The 17235-nt window shown below is 41.1% G+C and overlaps 1 protein-coding gene across 5 annotated transcripts in view; it reads left to right on the top strand.

Annotated features, from left to right (window-relative positions):
- The window catches only part of EHBP1 (EH domain binding protein 1), a 321897-nt gene that overhangs the window by 41601 nt on the left and 263061 nt on the right, over positions 1–17235 (top strand). For all 5 annotated transcript variants that reach the window (XM_045008331.1, XM_045008332.1, XM_045008334.1 and 2 more), the window contains exon 3: positions 13837–13894. In XM_045008331.1, coding sequence (XP_044864266.1) covers positions 13837–13894 — 58 coding nt within the window. The remainder of the gene's footprint in view (positions 1–13836; positions 13895–17235) is intronic.

The raw sequence follows: 17235 nt of genomic DNA, 5'->3' as shown, positions 1-17235 counted from the left end.
GTTATCCCACACAGGTCTTGTCTATACTAGACTTTATTTTCTCCTTGAAGTTTCTGACTTTTCTACCGCCAGAGTAGCTCTACTAGGGGAATGTTAATGTTAGCAAAGCCACCAGCAGATGGCACCATTTTAAGCAGTGTGTTTAAACCATGTTAAAATACTGATGGCTGGTCTACCCTAGTGTTCCCAGGGTTGCTATTGCCAGTGAAACTTCACTGGTGGTAGTGACAAGGGGGTATTCAGAAGGAAAAAGTCTAATGTAAGATACGCCAGTGGTAGTGTCTTGTGGGTGAAGGCGATACACACTGTGAGTGATACAGCACCTTGACTGGCAAAAGACTTCGGCCTTACTATACTGAGAGAGCTTTTCTCCCTTAAAAAATGATCTTTAAGATGAGGAAAAAATAATATTCAGCCCAAATTAATGGTCTTCCAGAACTTAGAACATTTTTAAAGAGACCATTAAAAACACTTGACAAAATTCCAGGACTTATGTGGAAAGGAGGTAGTAGGGGGAGAGATTCTAAATGAAAACCTAGCACATCATACTGGTGTGCACAGTACAGAAGCAAACAAAAGGCCAAAAAAAAAAAAGCTTATCACAAAAGTACTTTGACTTTACTCCTCAAGTAATTATTTTTATCCTTCAATAGGTACATCTGCTTGCTATTGTGCTAACACTGCTGCTTCTCTTGTTAATTATACTCTTTTATCCTTGCTTCACAAGAGTAATCTAGCAGGCTGTAATAATTAGTACAACTCAAATCAAACACAGTAAGAAAAAAAATGAACCCCCTTCACAGAAAACCCAACCCCTGCCCTTCCCCCCCCCCGACCATAGCCCCGAACCACTACCCTTCATGACATTAAGTGCCAAAATAAATATAAATTATTTCTTCTTGGTACAAAGAAAAGATTGCATTACTGAACAGAAAACTTGTTAAAGATTTGTTGTATATGATGAAATAAAGAGCCCCCTCGTTATAAACAAGTATTAGTTATATTTTTCTCTGCTTTGTTTAAAAATCTTACTCAGTCATACAGATACTTGCTCACATGCTTAACTTTAAGCATGCAAATAGTCCCATTGATTTCACTGTGACTGTTTGTGAATTTAAAGTTAAGCATATGCACGTGTTTTTCTAGTATAGGTTCCTAAATGTTAAACTCCTGTCAGCGGTTATCAAACTATAAGCTTGTTGGAAAATTATGTATGTTTCACAATTAACATCAGCGATCTTTGCTGAGAAAGGTTTACAACACTAGCACTAACAGTGGAGATAAAACCTTTTATGAAGATCTTTCACAACTGATATTTAAAGAGTTCTGTACGTAAAGCGTCATGCCAAATATTTCCTGGAATAATCAAACCAATCTATAGAAGACCTTGCATCCTGGACAATCCAGATTTCAATCAGTGAAAATTGCTACCTAAAATATGATGATCAGACAACATAGTTTGTCCAGGATGTAGAGTACTTTTGCTACTTTATTAAACAATGTTGGATGTGGAGGGCTCTTGGGTGGCTGTAATATGTATAATATAAAATCAGTTGCTTTAAGGAGAGAAGGAAAAAGCTGTAGTCCTATCTTTCATTCAACAGGAAAAGCAGGGCTGGGTTAGAGTTATAAAAGTAATATTAATCTGTGTTTTTAAATAAGAAAATTTAGGGCACTGTGAAAGCTTTGTTCTTGGCCACAGACTTTGAAATTGTAAAATCCTTCTTCAGAAAAGCTTTAGTGCCAAATATCTGTCACTTCTGATTTGCAAAACTAAAAAGTTTGGGGTACAGAGTGTGAAAGCACAAATCCGCTGCAGAGCCTACAGCTTCTTAATGGAAACTGCATGAGCAGTGGACACTTACAAATGGTTTGTCCTGGGCTTTACAAGATATAATACATGGGGCCCAGCTGGCTCCCTCCCCACTTGTGAGTCTGGTCCCTTGGCTCTCACACATGTTTATGCCTGATGTCTGCTCATTCCCGGTCTCCTGCGGCTTCCGCTCTCCACTCCAACTCTAGTGATCTGCCTTTATCTGTGAGGTTCTGTGGCTCTGGGTGGAGTGAAACAAGAGCAAAGAACATCCAATTAATTTTGTTAGATTTAGGTATGCTCCAGCTTTAGCCTTTCACTAAGGTTCGTGATTTTCACTAAGGTTCGTGATTGCTCAGAGATCTGAGCAACTATTTGGCCTGGGGTCATGGCAGTGCACGTAAAATGCAATGCTTCCTCATCCCTAAAGACAAGCAAAGTTGTAGTTTAACTCAGACCACTGAGTGTGAAGGAATGTGGGGGAGCAAGGGCAAAGGCATAGAACTGGGGCAGCAGTACTTCGAATCTGCGTGACCAGCATCTTCTCTTATTTGAACGGAACTAACTGCTGCTCGTTGTCTGTGACCTACCACAACTATAGAGTTGAGTCTCGGTATCCTCCCAGTTTGGTCTGACTGTCTCGGTATTAATCAGTGCCAGTTACGGAAGGTTTTTGTGTATGATGCTGACACATGTCTGCAAGGAACTGGACTGAGACCACCCCAACACTTTTCATGTAGGCCACCTATTGGTTGTAAGATGGTAATTATGTTTAGTAGCTTCTGATCTAAGCTGAATTTGAACCAGGGTTCTAGAGGTTGAGATTTGTCTCCTGTAAACTAAGGAAAGCTGTCCCCACCAAGCCTTCTTCCTGTATTAGGTTGTTTAAGTGCTGTAGTTTGATTGGAACATATTGACTCTATTGTTAAATAGCTATTTATTTTGTTCTTTTCATAACAAATGGCTTTTAGGTGACTGAGCAGCACAGCATGAAGCATGGGAAATTTAATATTTTTATAATTGATAGTATTTTTTAATTGTTTGTTCAGCTTGCACTGCAGTATATTTTATCCTGATAGTTGAATCATTTCTCTCCGTTTACACAGAGCAATGGTTCTGTAATCTTGCAGCTGATGCTTTGGAAGGGTTTTGTTTGCTTTTTACCATTGGTTAATGGACAACTAGTTTTATGGTTTGAGGGGGAGATGGCATCTACATTAGATAATATTTCTCTATAAAAAGCAAATTCCTTGGAGCCTCTGCTGAGACTGTATACAAGGGTAACTATTGGGGTCAGTTTTGGTGATTTTTTGAGATATAAACATTGGGGCTGTCAAGCAATTTAAAAAAAAAAGAATCCCAATTAATGGCGAGATTAAAAAAATTAGTTGAGATTCATCAGTTTTCATTGCACTGTTAAACAGTGTGATTAAACTCCTTTTAACTCCTGTTAAACTTCTTTTACTGAGGTAGGTGAAATCCCTTCAGATGAGCGGGCCCTTGAAGTTCTATAAATTGAGAAGCCAATATTTGATATATGGTAATAAATGTAGTGTATAAATTGCAGATTTCTTTGCTAATGTACAGCATATCACAATTCATCATTTAAAGTGTTTAATATAAAATTATATATTTCCTGTGGTGAATTTAGTTCATATACTGCCACGATTATAAGATGCATATAGGAAAACTGTTTCAAATGTGTTATGTCTTCTCTGGGATGAGAAAAATCTCTAGTTTGGAAGATATTGAGATTAATTGTGAACTATCTCATCAGAAATGTCTTGCGTCTCTAAAGAAATTAAGTGTGACTCAAGTATTATAAGGAGAAAACTGGTAAATTATCCTTCTACTTTAAAATCTGTTAATCCAGCAAAGATATGGTATCAAATACACTTACAGTCAGAACAACATAAAATATAAAGGGCCCCCTGTTTGGTCATTTAGTCCATTCCCTTGCAAGGGCAGTTCTCTCTGACAAAAGAAAAAGTCCCTGGAGGCATGGCATATTAAGAACAGAAGAACTGAATTATGAACTATAACTACAATATAATTCTACTGGAGTCATCACATGGAGTCATCTGAGCAAACCTAGACTAGACAAATAGTTTGATTACGTGCCACTGTCATCCATGCTTTTCACTTTTTACTCAGTCTGTATTCTTGGATTGTTTTACTATATTTGCTTTTTCTTTGACCATTTGATATGGTGGTAATATTACATAAACATAAAGGGCATCACAGCTGCTATGAAAACCCTTACTTTTAACTTCCTGACTTCTGTATATGTAAAATTTTTAGCATAACCACAATAAGCTATGAAAACTAGTAAAACTACTACCTGTGATTTTTGGTGCGGGGGAGGGGGTCGGTCCCCAGAGCGAGGGGCCAGTCAGGGGTAATGGGCACAGTGTAGGGGATGGAGGGGGAAGTCCCTTGAGTGAGGGGCTGGCTGGGAGCAATGAGGCATGGTGTGGGGGCAGGGGGCAGTCCCTGGAATGAGGGGCCAGCTAAGGGCAATGGAGCACAGCACACAGGGGGAGGTGTCAATACCTGGAGTGAGGGGCTGGCTGGGGGCAATGGGGCATGATGGGGTCAGGATCCCTACCTCTGTGCCAGTCGGGATGAGAGCCACTTCCACTTCCTCTCTTCTTCCCACCCTCTGGTGGCGGATTGGGTCACTATGCCTTGCCAGACACTTGTCAGGTCACTCTGCAGCCGATTCCTCCCTCGCCGCCCAGAGGTATGCGATTAATGCCATTTTTACAAAATGAACATGTTAATTTTGTTTTCAGTTAAATCACAGGTCTTAACTGAAATTAATTGACAGCCCTAATAGACACCCATCCATGTTGGAATTGGACTGAGGCCACCAACTTTTTTTTGTTTTATTTACATATAGGCCACCAAACAATGAAGTAGTTTTAAAAAAATCAAATATAAAGGTAATTACCAACCTGGCCACATTCAAATCAGTATAATGGAAGATAAGCTGCCTATGTGCTATTGCCAGTCCCTGACCATTCAGGATCTGAACAAACTTCATAGGATTTGCTGATTTGAAACTTGGGGTTTGTCTACATTTGAAAGCTGGTTTGGGTTAACTTGTGTTTTTTTTTAAGGATAAATTGCCTCATGTCCATACATAGTGTTTGTTTTGAATCATTCGATGCCTTGTCCTGAGTTAAGTAATCCACTTTGGAATTGAGTTTACTGACATTTGGGATGAGTTTTGCTACAAGAAGTTAGGTGTGGACACATCTCCATTTCAAATCAACTGTTCTGACTCTGCAAGTCCTCTCACTGCTATCGCATATTGCTTTGCTGTCCACGTGAGTCAGAGTATCTATTTATCTGTGCCCTTTCTTGCTCCCGGGTCATCTTGATTGGTTGTCTCCTCCCTGTTTTATGCTGGCCTGCAACCAGATGTGGCACTTTGTGATTCCAGCTCTTGGCAAGTTTGCACACCAGGAGTTGCATCCCACTTATAGCAGCGAATCCCCATGCTTCTAGGTAGTCTAGCGCTGAGGTCATGAACTTCCTTGCCCTCTGGGGAGTGGAGAGAGAGGCGACAGTCCATCTCACCTGAACAACTGTCACTGGAATGCTAAGATACATGAGAGCACATAGAAACAAACTAATCAGAGCGCTCACTCCTGGATCCAATCCAATGGTGCAACAAAGGAAGGGAGCTCTGGCAGGGTTGTAAAAATATCGGGGACAAAAACAGGACCTCTGGGAGAGCTCGCATGGTCTGTGCCCGCTATAAGGATCTGGACCATATTTTTTCAAGAGGCTACCACTGAACATCAGCATGTTGTGGATCTCACCAAGGACACCTCTGGAGATGCTGACCCAGGACTTTAAGCAGGAAGAGATTGCCGTGGACTGCTAGGATCTCTTCAACCTGCAAAATGATGAAGCAGGACAGTGTCAGAGACCTCCAAATCCCAGATGGAGGCCCAGTACTGGGGATTTAAACAACTCTGTTCCTGGCTACTGTCAGGGTGCTTCCATGTTGGACTGATGTGAGTTAGGGGCCTCTCGCCATCTCCCTGTCTTTTGGGAACACACCTCAGGGTAACATTTACAGTGTAAGGACAGCCTGAAGAGGTACACATGTAATTGCCCCCTTCTGCCTCTCCAACCCCAGTATGAAGGGGGAAGAAAGTTGGAAAGAGTCTTACCATTTACAGGCTCACTGCACTCAGAAGAGCCCATGGGGAAGGAATTTCTAAATTGCAGAAAAAGCAAAATTTTATCTTTATTGTCATGAAGACTAGAATTGGGACAATAACTACTGGTGCTGTTTCTCTGTCGTCGTCCTGTTGTTCTCCCCTCTCCCATAACACCTGACCTTCTTCAGCCTCCATGGACACAACTGTTGTCAGTGACTGAACACTTGGTAAATCTCCAGGGAAAGTGAGAGAAAACAAGGGAGGACATGGTTGGTGGCCTCAAGGCCACATCACAGGAGAGGGATAAGAAGACAGAAAAATGAAGGGAAGGTTTCCTTCTACATGATGCAGAGGAGGGAGAGGAGACAGGGAACAGTCTGAGAGGCTGTAAAGGGAGCACACTGACAAAACAAAGGACTTCTGTAGATGATGCAGAAGCAGGCAGGCCTTCTGGAGACAGTGGCACTGTGTTCACGGACAGTACCGCAACTTAGCAGTGTCCTGAAGCCTTTTGAGAGTGCTGTGTACTGGGAGCAATTCCAAGGAACAGGCCTTTCCCTCACCAGTGCACACCACAAGACAAGAAAAACAGTGGATACTAGGAGAGACCTCCTTTAATTCCCACAACTGCAAGCAACAGGCCCTTCTATCGCCATTCCATACCCAAAGACCCAGAGGACATTTTTGACGTTCTCTTCCCCGACGTACACAAGTTTGTGACCTTATCAGTGCAAATGTCTTCACTCTGCACTTTATTGGTTTGTAATTTTGCACTTTTTTTAACTTTGTACTGTCTTACGTTCAGTAAATTTTTTCTTATTTACAACTTGATTTATTATTTATTAAAATTTTCTTAAATTTGTTGCTCAAAGCATAGAAACATCCTTACACCAAGCATTAAAATGTCAAGAAATCAGTTGAAAAACTTCATAAAAGCATAATGAAATCCTAATGCAAAAGCATATATGGTTTTCCAACAATACTCTGAGTGCCTACTTTGAGGCTGAAGCACCCCTGATCCTGTGTCTCTAACCAATTGCAGCATTTAGGAGAGGCTGCCTCTGTAGGTATTCATAACATGTGTTAAATCTGTCCATCTTCTCCTGACACCCATGGGTGAAACACACTCTCCCTTGCTGCCACAGAGGTTGTGTATACCATCCTAAGCAGCTATCATATGAGGCAGACATTGCTCAGTAACCTCCAGCCTTGTCATGAGGCATCTCCACCTACCCTTCAGTCTTCCAAATGCAAATTCTATTGTCCTGCTAGTTACTCAGAGGATAGTTAAACAAGTCCTTTCTCCTAGCCAAGTATCCAGTAAAAGACTTCATAAGACAAGGAAGCAAAGGGTAAGCTGGTGTCCCAGAATGACAGGAGGAACTACAACACCATTAATGTCCATAGTGGGAGCAAAAGTTCCATTTTTCATTGCAGAAAACAGACCAGTGTTTCTAAAGATCCTGGCATCATGAACCTGTTCTGACCACCCCAGGTTGATAATGGTGACCCTTCCAGGGTGGTCAGCCAGGCCTCACGGCGCCATGGAGAAAAATATCCCTTTTCGTTTATGAATTCTGAGTCTTGGTGTGGGGGGCAAAGAATAGCCACATGGGGCCCATCAATGGCCCCAATACAATTTGGGGACTGCAATTGTGAAAATCTGTCAGTAACAGTCCTGTGCGTTGACAGGGTTTATGACCCGAGGAACAGCACTTTCCTGATAGTAGCACACCCCTGCATGACAATCTTCCTGACAGTTGATCTGCAAATACCAAACTGGTTAGCTACTGACTGTAACAGTTGGGAGTGGTGAGTTTTCAGATAGCGATAGCTTTACCACACTGAGGGGAGTTCTCATGTAGGTGTTCCACCATTGCTGCTTGGAGTGAGCTCTGCCCAGATCTGTAGGGCAGTGGCTTTGGCATCCTGAAGTTCGGCTGCCACAGCTGGTCATCCCAGGTCAGCAGTGCTATATTGTCCCATCAGTCTGTGCTAGCTGGCTGGGTCCAGAAGTGGTGGCTTACCCAGTGAAACTGCTTCAGGAAAAGTTCATGCAGAAGTAACTGTTTGATGTCCTTCTCCTCTTGTGCCTGTATTGCTATGGCATCCCCATGGCTATCTCTCAAGTCATCCAAAGCTATCTGGCTGCATGACTGCCAATACACGTGCAGGAGCCTCTTTCTATTAATAACTCAGCACTGCAGTGCTCAGCAGTGTTTCCTCCATGCTGCCTGCCTGCAGTTTGAAAATGGTGCTGGGTCACAATACCCAGATGTATGTTGCGATGAAAGGGGAGGAATCATGGAATTTTTTCATTTGACTCCCAACTCCCAGAATTCCTGTGGCTTCTAGTCGGTATCCCACAATTTGCAGTGAGAAAAATCCCAGAATGCGTACAGCATAGTGGGAGGAACATTGCATCATGGGGTGCCTACTTAGGATGCTGTGGAGAAAATGCATCGCTATGTGAGTACAATGAATCAAAATTGAAGTATCTTAAGTCAGCGTAAACAGTATAGATTCCTTGTGCTCAGAGCGGTTGTTCCTGATTAGTTAACACAGAAAAACATAATTTAATATAACTTTAAAGTGTAGACAAGCTATTAAAACACCCAGTAAGATTCAGTATTGTTCTTGGAAGTGGAGAGGTCATCTGCATTTCTGTCAAGAGCCTGAGACTTTTCCTCTCTTTCCCCTTCCCCTCTCTCTCACACACACACACACACACACACACACACACACACACACACACACACACACACACACACACACACTCTTGTCCTTTTACTTTACAGACTTGCCTTCATAACTCCATGTGACTGTAAACATCATGCCACTAGAGGAGTTCCTGCTGCAGTGATAATAGTGACCATGTCTCTGGAAAAACAGGAATGTTGAGGTCTTCCTGACTGGTTGCAGTATTTCTGTCAGGTTTACAAAAGGAGTGTTTTGCCCAGGATTTTGTGAATTCTGAGGCCTCCCAGACAGCATCCCCTACACATGATTCTTCAAGCCGCCAGCCTTCTTTCCTTTCCGCCTCCCTCCCTCCTCCCCCGCATCAAATCCGCTGTGTAGTGAGGAAGGAGCGGTGGAGGTGTTGCTTGGCTGAAGAGGAGAGAGAGAGAAGTAGGCACACTTTCTCTCTCCCTCACCTAATTGCCAACTCACTGGTGCATGCCTCTCTGGCCCCCATCTTCTGTGTGCCGCCATGACAGGTGTCCTGGTTTTTCCTTTGAAAATCTGGTCACCGTAAACACAAGGGGGAGATTTTGAATGGGAAATGGGCACCAAACTCCCATTTGTGCCTTTAAGAATCTCCCCCATGCTACTAGGCAAACCTGTCATATTTGAATATCAGTACAAAAGAAAACACATTATTTTCAGAGAGGAGAGTGTGAAACGTTTGTTGGAAGTAGATAACTGATTAGCTCCGGAGATCTACTCTGTTACTAAATGGTGAAAATATTTAAGAGGATAAGGTGTTTCTTCTTTCTCTTTTTACTTAATATCCTTGGGTTTTAGACCCTCCCCCCCCCCGTATTGAAAAGTTTTGGGGCTACGAATACAAACCTTATGCAAGGCGCAAAGCAAAGCGAAAGGACTGTTTGCAGGGAGCTGTGAATTAACACAACATAACGGGCTATTCCTACCTGGAGCACCTGTGCTGCCAGCCTGCTGCCAACTAATGCTTAGATTAGGCTGAGAGGGATTAGTGGAAGTGGCCTGCTGCTTAGCTGCTGTTCCTTTTTTGGTGGAAAGGGAGAACAATGTGGATCTGTGCAATCCCTGTTAGCATTCTCTTGCTTTTTCCCCACTGTGGAGTTCACATTTGTGTGGTGCATGGGCATGCAGAGCTCCTCTGTGTGGAGTCTTCTCTGTTCTGACCACCGGCACTGCAGAAAAAGCATTTCTGCTGCCTTTGGCACTACTTGGTCCCCAGAGACTAGCTCAGGATTGGGCCTCTTGAGGTTAAATTGGATTTGTCTCGCAAGCTATTTTTTGAAATGAGGCTCAGTCAACTTTAAAAGTACAAAGTGAAATAAGAGCATTTATTTTAGACATGGGATTGGATTCCTGGATTGCATCAAGGAAATCACTTAGGGGTATATTTTTGCTTCTAGTGGCGCACACACACAATTTCCATTAGCATTAATGGGAGTTATGCAGGTGAATGAGAGCATAATGTGCTTAATAACAAGTGAGCAAGGAGTTTTCAACATTGAACAGGCTGTCCCTGCCACCGAATAAGATTTTAGAGAAAGCTGAAGAGCATACCAGCCAATTATTTGTATCCCTCAAAGAGGCAGAAATTTAGAAGTTGAAAAATGCATCTTGAGTAGTTTATTTCGTTGATCACTTTACACCAAGTGGAAAGCTCACAGGGTCTGTAAGGCAGTGGTGGGCAATTGGCGGCCCGTCAGGGTAATCCGCTGGCGGGCTGCGAGACAGTTTGTTTACATTGGCCTCCCGCAGCTCCCAGTGGCTGCGGTTCACTGTTCCTGGCCAATGGGAGCGGCAGGAAGCAGCGCAGGCTGCAGGGACTTGCTGGATGATGCTTCCTGCAGCTCCCGTTGGCCCGGAATGGTGAACCGCAGCCACTGGGAGCTGCGGGCGGCCGTGCCAATTTAAACCAACTGTCTCGTGGCCTGCCAGCAGATTACCATGATGGGCTGCGTGCAGCCCGCAGGTTGCCCACCGCTGCTATAAGGCAACTGGGTTCAATGGGGATAGAGAATGAGGGCCAGATTCTGATCTGGCTACAAAAGTGGGGGAAACAGCTTTTAGCTGTGTTTTAGTGGTAGTTTTGCCTTAGTGGGATTTAAATGTAAATTCTGGGTGGAGAAGCTAAATGAATTCTTTGCATCGGTCTTCACTGCAGAGGATGAGAGGGAGATTCCCACACCTGAGCTATTCTTTGTAGGTGACAAATCTGAGGAACTCTCCCAGATTGACATGTCAGTAGAGGAGGTTTTGGAACAAATGGGTAAATTAAACGGTAATTAGTCACCAGGGCCAGAAGATAATCACCCAAGCATTCTGAAGGAACTGTAATAGGAAATTGCAGAACTACTAAGTGTGGTATGTAACCTATCACTTAAATCAGCTTCTTAACCAGATGACTGGAGGATAGCTAATGTGACACCAATTTTTTAAAATTGGTTCCAGAGGCGATCTTGGCAATTACAGGCCAGTAAGCTTAATGTCAGTACCAGGCAAATTGGTTGAAAATTCTGCTCTTTATTGTTCTATCGGACACATAGATGCACATGATTTGTTGGGGAAGAGTCAGCACAGCTTTTGTAAAGGGGTAACATGTTTTACCAATCTATTAGAATTCTTTGAGATGGCCAACTAACATGGACAAAGGTGATCCAGTGAACATAGTCTATTTGGACTTTGAGAAAGCCTTTGACAAGGTCCCTCACCAAAGGCTCTTAAGCAAAATAAGCAGAAGTGGGTAAGAGGGAAGGTCCTTCTTATAGATCAGTAACTGGTTAAAAGACAGAAAACAAAGGGTAGGAAGAAATGATCAATTTTCAGAATGGCGAGAGGTAAATCGCGGTGTCCCCCAGGGATCTGTAGTGCTCTTCAACATATTCATAAATGATCTGGCAAAAAGGTGAGGTGGCAAAATTTGCAGATGATACAAAATTACTCAAGATAGTTGAGTCCAAAGAAAACAGCAAAGAAATACAAAAGGATCTCACACAACTGGGCAACAAAATGGCCAATGAAATTCAGTGTTGATAAATGCAAAGTAATGCACATTGGAAAACAAAATCCCAACTACACATACAAAATGATGGGGTCTAAATTAACTGTTGCCACTCAAGAAAGAGATCTTGGAGTCATTGTGGATAGTTCTCTGAAAACAGCTGCGCAATGTGCAGCAGCAGTCAAAGCAAACAGAATGGTATGAACCATTGGGAAAGGATAGATAAATATCACAATACCACAATATAAATCCATGGTTCACCCGCACCTTGAATATTGTGTATGGTTCTGGTTGCCCCATCTCAAAAAAGATATATTAAAATTGGAAAAGGTACAGAGAAGGCCAACAAAATGATTAGGAGATGAGGATAGATTAATAAGACTGGGAGTTTTCAGTTTAGAAAAGAGATGACTAAGGGGGAATATAATAGAGGTCTATAAAATCATGAATGGTGTAGAGAAAGTGAATAAAGAAGTGTTATTTACCCCTTCACATAACACAAGAATCAGTGATCAGCCAATAAAATTAATAGGCAGCAGGTTTAAAACCAACAAAAGGAAGTACTACCTCACACAACACATTGTCAACTTCTGGAACTGGTTGCCATGGGATGTTGTGAAGGCCAAAAGTATAAGTGGGTTCAAAAAAGAATTAAATAAATTCATGGCGGATAGGTCCATCAGTGGCCATTAGCCAAGATGATCAGGGATGCAGTCCTATATTTTGGTGTCCCAAGCCTCTAACCGCTGGAAGCTGGAAATGGACAAGGGATGTATCACTGGATAATTGTTCATTTCCTTCTTAAGCATCTGGCATTGGCCACTGTTGGAAGACAGGATTCTGGTTAGATGGACCATTGTTCCGTCCCAGTATGGCTGTTCTTATGTTCTTATTGTAGCTTGCAGAAATTACTAACAGTTTGAGGAGGAAGTACATAAATGTTGTAACTAATTCATAGGGACCTCTTTTTACTACAAAAATGGCTGGTTTTTCACTTAAAAAAGAATTGGAGAATTAAGTGTTATAAATTCAACAAGAAAATGGTCTGAGCATTGCTGTTCAATAACACCAATTTAAAATGTTCAGTGTGCAGTATTGTCCTTATTTTAACCTCATTTACTGAGTGTTTTGATTGCATCATACTGGGAAACGTTCCTCTTTTAGAGATAATCCCCACCCCCTTTTTTGTATTGATAAAGAAGATCTGACCTTTAAAAATAACGAGGGGAGGGAAGGTTGTTTCTTTTAGAAATTTCTGGTGTTTATCTACCCTGATTTCCCTGGAAGGCTTTTTGGACAACTCAAGAGCGAGTAGGGTTGTAACAATTATCAAGGAAGTAAAACTTGAGAAATTGTGAATAAAAATCACTTTCCCTTTCACTCTTTAAATTTTTTTGTTGAACTTAATAGATGCTAACAACTGCAAGTGCCTGACAAATGATGTCAGGAGAGATCTCTTTATTAAAGATTCAGCAGTTTGTCCCTTCAATTAAGAGCAGAGAAGGATCCTGTTCTTTATACAGTATCTGATCCCTCAAGAAGACCTCAAGCGAAATCAGGGAATACAATACTTGATCCTCTTGATATTTCTAAGGTAATTGCATAGGAAGGTACTTTTTTGGAAAAGCTCTTTCAAGCTTTTGGTTTAAATATATATAAGTATAAAAATATAAATATATAAATACATAAATAAGCCATGATTGCAGTTGTTCCCCCTCTGCACACATCCTCTTTAAATACCATCTGATTAGGAATCCAGCTGGATTTTGTGCTTGTGTTTATTTTGTGTGCTGATTGGCTTCAAAGGCTTGCACTTAATGAAGCCAGACTTTCAAAAGCGAACTGTGGACAGGATCCTGTTTGCTGATCTACAGAGCAGTTCTCTACTCTACTCTGCTTTGCTTTTGGGAGCTGTGTGCATTCAGGGATATGTGGGTTGATATTGCTGTACTGATTGCTGTAAGCACAGAATTATTTTTCCTGTTAAATGGCTAAATTTGAGAGTGCTTTTAAAATAATGCTCTATGTAAATATAGGTTGTTCACTGAGGATGTAATTTTTATGGTCAACCATTTATTTAATGGGGTTACTGTAAATTAAATTGTTTTTTGTGTGTTCTTCAACAGGCAGCCAGATAAACTAGTGGTGGTTTGGACAAGAAGAAGCCGAAGGAAATCTTCTAAGGTTAGTTGACTGCTTAGTAATACCCAACTTCAGTAAAAAGTGCAGTTGGCTGTTTGATTTATTAAGACAAAAATGGATGTTTATTTTATTCTTACTGAATTTGGCCCTAAAATGCTTCCTTTCTTACCGTTGAGACACATTTATAGAAAAACTCTAGTGTCATCTTAGGTATGTATGTAGCTCCAAGTACACAGCATGCAGTTTAATAATAATTAACAATTATAAGTTATTAATTTCTAGATCTAATCAGAGAGAAAAGTATCAGGGGTAGCCATGTTAGTCTGGATCTGTGGGGGAAAAAAAAAACAGTAGTCCTGTGGCACCCTATAGACTAACAGACGTATTGGAGCATGAGCTTTCGTGGGTGAATACCCACTTTGTCAGACGCATGTCTGAAAGAAAAATCAGAAAGAAGAATCACTCTTAAAAGTAACAAAAACAAAAATCTTAAACGTAATAAAAACATTAATAAGGAAGCTGCCACCTTTGCAATAGGAGGATATAAAGTAGGAGTAAGAGACTGTTTTTGCTGCTACACAGCCCTGGAAATCAGAAAGTTTCAAAGCAGATTCTTTCAGTTGGATATTGTATCTGCAGACTGGGCCTCTGTTGGGAAATTACATTGACACTGAAATTGTCACAGGTATTTCTAAACACTCCTGCTATTTCTTTGTGTATATTTTTATGTAGTAAATAGTGTTTTCTAATCATGGGGTAAATCCTGTTCTCCCAGTTCCAAAAAACACTAACAAACAAATATAGATGCAGGGGTAGCAAAACCCAAAAGTAGAACCACCACCTTGTTTGCACCACAAGAGGGCACAGGTAGTAGAGTTACTTCTACACTTATGGTAGCATGTAGAATACAGACAATGCATGCCCAGGTAGCATGGGGTAGTAGTGTAGATGGTGAGGCATGGTTTAGGTTAGTCAAGTGTCATACGTGCCTGAACTCCCAGGGTATATATCCTACACATGGGCAAGCAGTGCCTTCCATGTCTATAATGCTAATTTTTAGCGTCTTTCTGCTTCCCCACTTGCTGGTGGAGCTTTCCCTTGCTATGTGTGTAGCTACACACCACAGTGACAAGTGTGGACACAGCCTGCCTTTCTCTGGGGCATGTAGCTACATGTGTATTGCCTATATTCTGTGCACTGCCATAAGTGTAGATGTAGTCATAATGAGAACTCTATACCCCCTTGTGTGTGACACACTGCCCTAGGTCTCCAAAAATTCTTACAGAGAGAACAAGAAAATATGAATGGTCCAGGGAGATGGAAGTACAATGGCCAACGGGTCTGTGCAATCCGCTGATTGAGTCACCCAAACCTCTACATGGCATGGGAGAAACACTGTGCTGTACCCAGTACTCTTTTCTATTGCCAATAGTAGCTGCTGCTTGCACAAGTGCCCTAACATCTACTTGCTGATTCCTTTTCCTCACAAACATTGCTATTTTCCTTTTACTCAGGGCCTTCTCATGGGACAAGGTCCTGTCCATAATAGGAAATTTCCAAAATTAATCATTGGATGTTGGATAATTATTTCAATTAAACAGAGAGGTCTCATCTCCTCTTTGTGCATGGGTGTAACTCTGAATAATGTTAATGGCAGCTCTATACAGATATAGAGGAGAACAGAGAAGCACGATTAGACACCTGAGATGGGGAAGGGCTTGTAGCTATTTAATTGTGGATTGATGTATATTTTAATTATATATACAATCAAAAAATGTTTTGAACTCATGATGTTGTACAGCTCACCAGCCTATGGAATGGTGTTCTTTTTACTGTTACCCTCCTCTTAGCACTTCCATGCTTTCTGCTGTTTGTCACGCATACTTCTTGTGTCTTGTCTTAAACTAGATTGTAAACTGTTCCAGGTTTCCTTCTGTTTGTACAGTGCTTAGTACAATGAAGCCAGGATCCTGATTGGGACTTTGGATATTACCACAGTAGAAAAAAATAATATCCCCTGTGCGCATTCTAAATTTTGCTTTAGTTTCTGCATGGAAGTGTGACAAAAGATACTGTAGGACACTAAAATAAAACTCAGACATGTTTTTAAACAAAAAATGTCTTGTTAGATGGTAGGGTATTTAGGCACGTTTGATTAGTTTGCTGGGTTAGAGATTATGTTCAAGGTCTTGTGTTCAAACAGATGGCATATCTGGAATTCAGTAGGGCCAGATGCAGGGGTCTGCTCATGCATATGACATTGCAGGATTGGGGCCTTAGTTACTGAGGATTTTAATTTAAATCAGGAGACAAAATTGGTCTATCATTGGCCATGGAGCATCAGTTTTCAGCTGAGCTTGCATCCCCTAAACTACAGAATTTTTAGACATGCCTGCTTGCTATTTCCAAAGTTTTGGTTATCCAGCATTATAGACAAACCTGTCGATGTCAGCAGATAATATAGTGGTTGATCTTCTTAAGACTAAGAATAGCCCTGTAGCAAATCATCAGAGGATGATTAAGGGGGCCTACACAGATATTTTTTTTTAAAGTGCCAAATGCCTGCAAATACTGTACCTAGAGTAAGACTTAACTTTTTTTTAAAGATTTTATAGCTGACATGATTTTGCTTCATTTGAGATGTTTGTCTCCTAGGTTATAGATTAATAAAGATTCCTAAACTCTTAGTCATCCTGCCAGTAAAATACATTACTATACATGTTGTTTGTTCATCTAATTGCTTTCTTGGAAATGAGTCAAATCAAGACTTCTTTTTATTTTATTTTACACAGACACCGTGCCCAAGAAGTACCTAAGCATTAATCATATCCCAAATGTTCCTATATTTTTTCATTTATTTGTGAGGCAGGGAAGAGACATCAGTTAAGTTTTCTCTGAGAAGAAATGTTTATTCCCAGGCAATCAATATAATAAAAATGTGAAAATGAGGAAAAAGTCAGAAGACCCACCTTCCACCCCTAGCAAATGACTGCAGCCCACAAAAATGTAACTCAAACATGAAGATAACAATTGTGTAGCTTGTGAACAGTGCATTTAACTAATGTAATATTAAGGTGTTGGTGCCATTTGCCCCACATACATTCTTACTAAGGACACTACAAATATTTCTTCAGCTTTGAGAAAGAACGTGAGACCTCATCCACTGCCCTTTTTTTTTTTTTATTTAAAACCTTATTGGGAGATGAGTAAGTCAATGATTATTATGGAGGACTGGTAAGGTTTCATAAAAATGTTAGGTTGTAACAGGTTTTGCTAAATGGTGCACCCAAATTACAATAGCCATATTGAAAACAACATGCTAATGGAGATCATTATCTAAAAGATGGTATGTATGATGGGTTGATATTATTCCAGCATGACAT

This window comes from Mauremys mutica, chromosome 3, assembly GCF_020497125.1.
Source record: "Mauremys mutica isolate MM-2020 ecotype Southern chromosome 3, ASM2049712v1, whole genome shotgun sequence".
Taxonomy (NCBI): domain Eukaryota; kingdom Metazoa; phylum Chordata; order Testudines; family Geoemydidae; genus Mauremys; species Mauremys mutica.
Note: the sequence above shows the minus strand (reverse complement) of the source record. Positions and strands in the feature narration are given on the sequence as shown.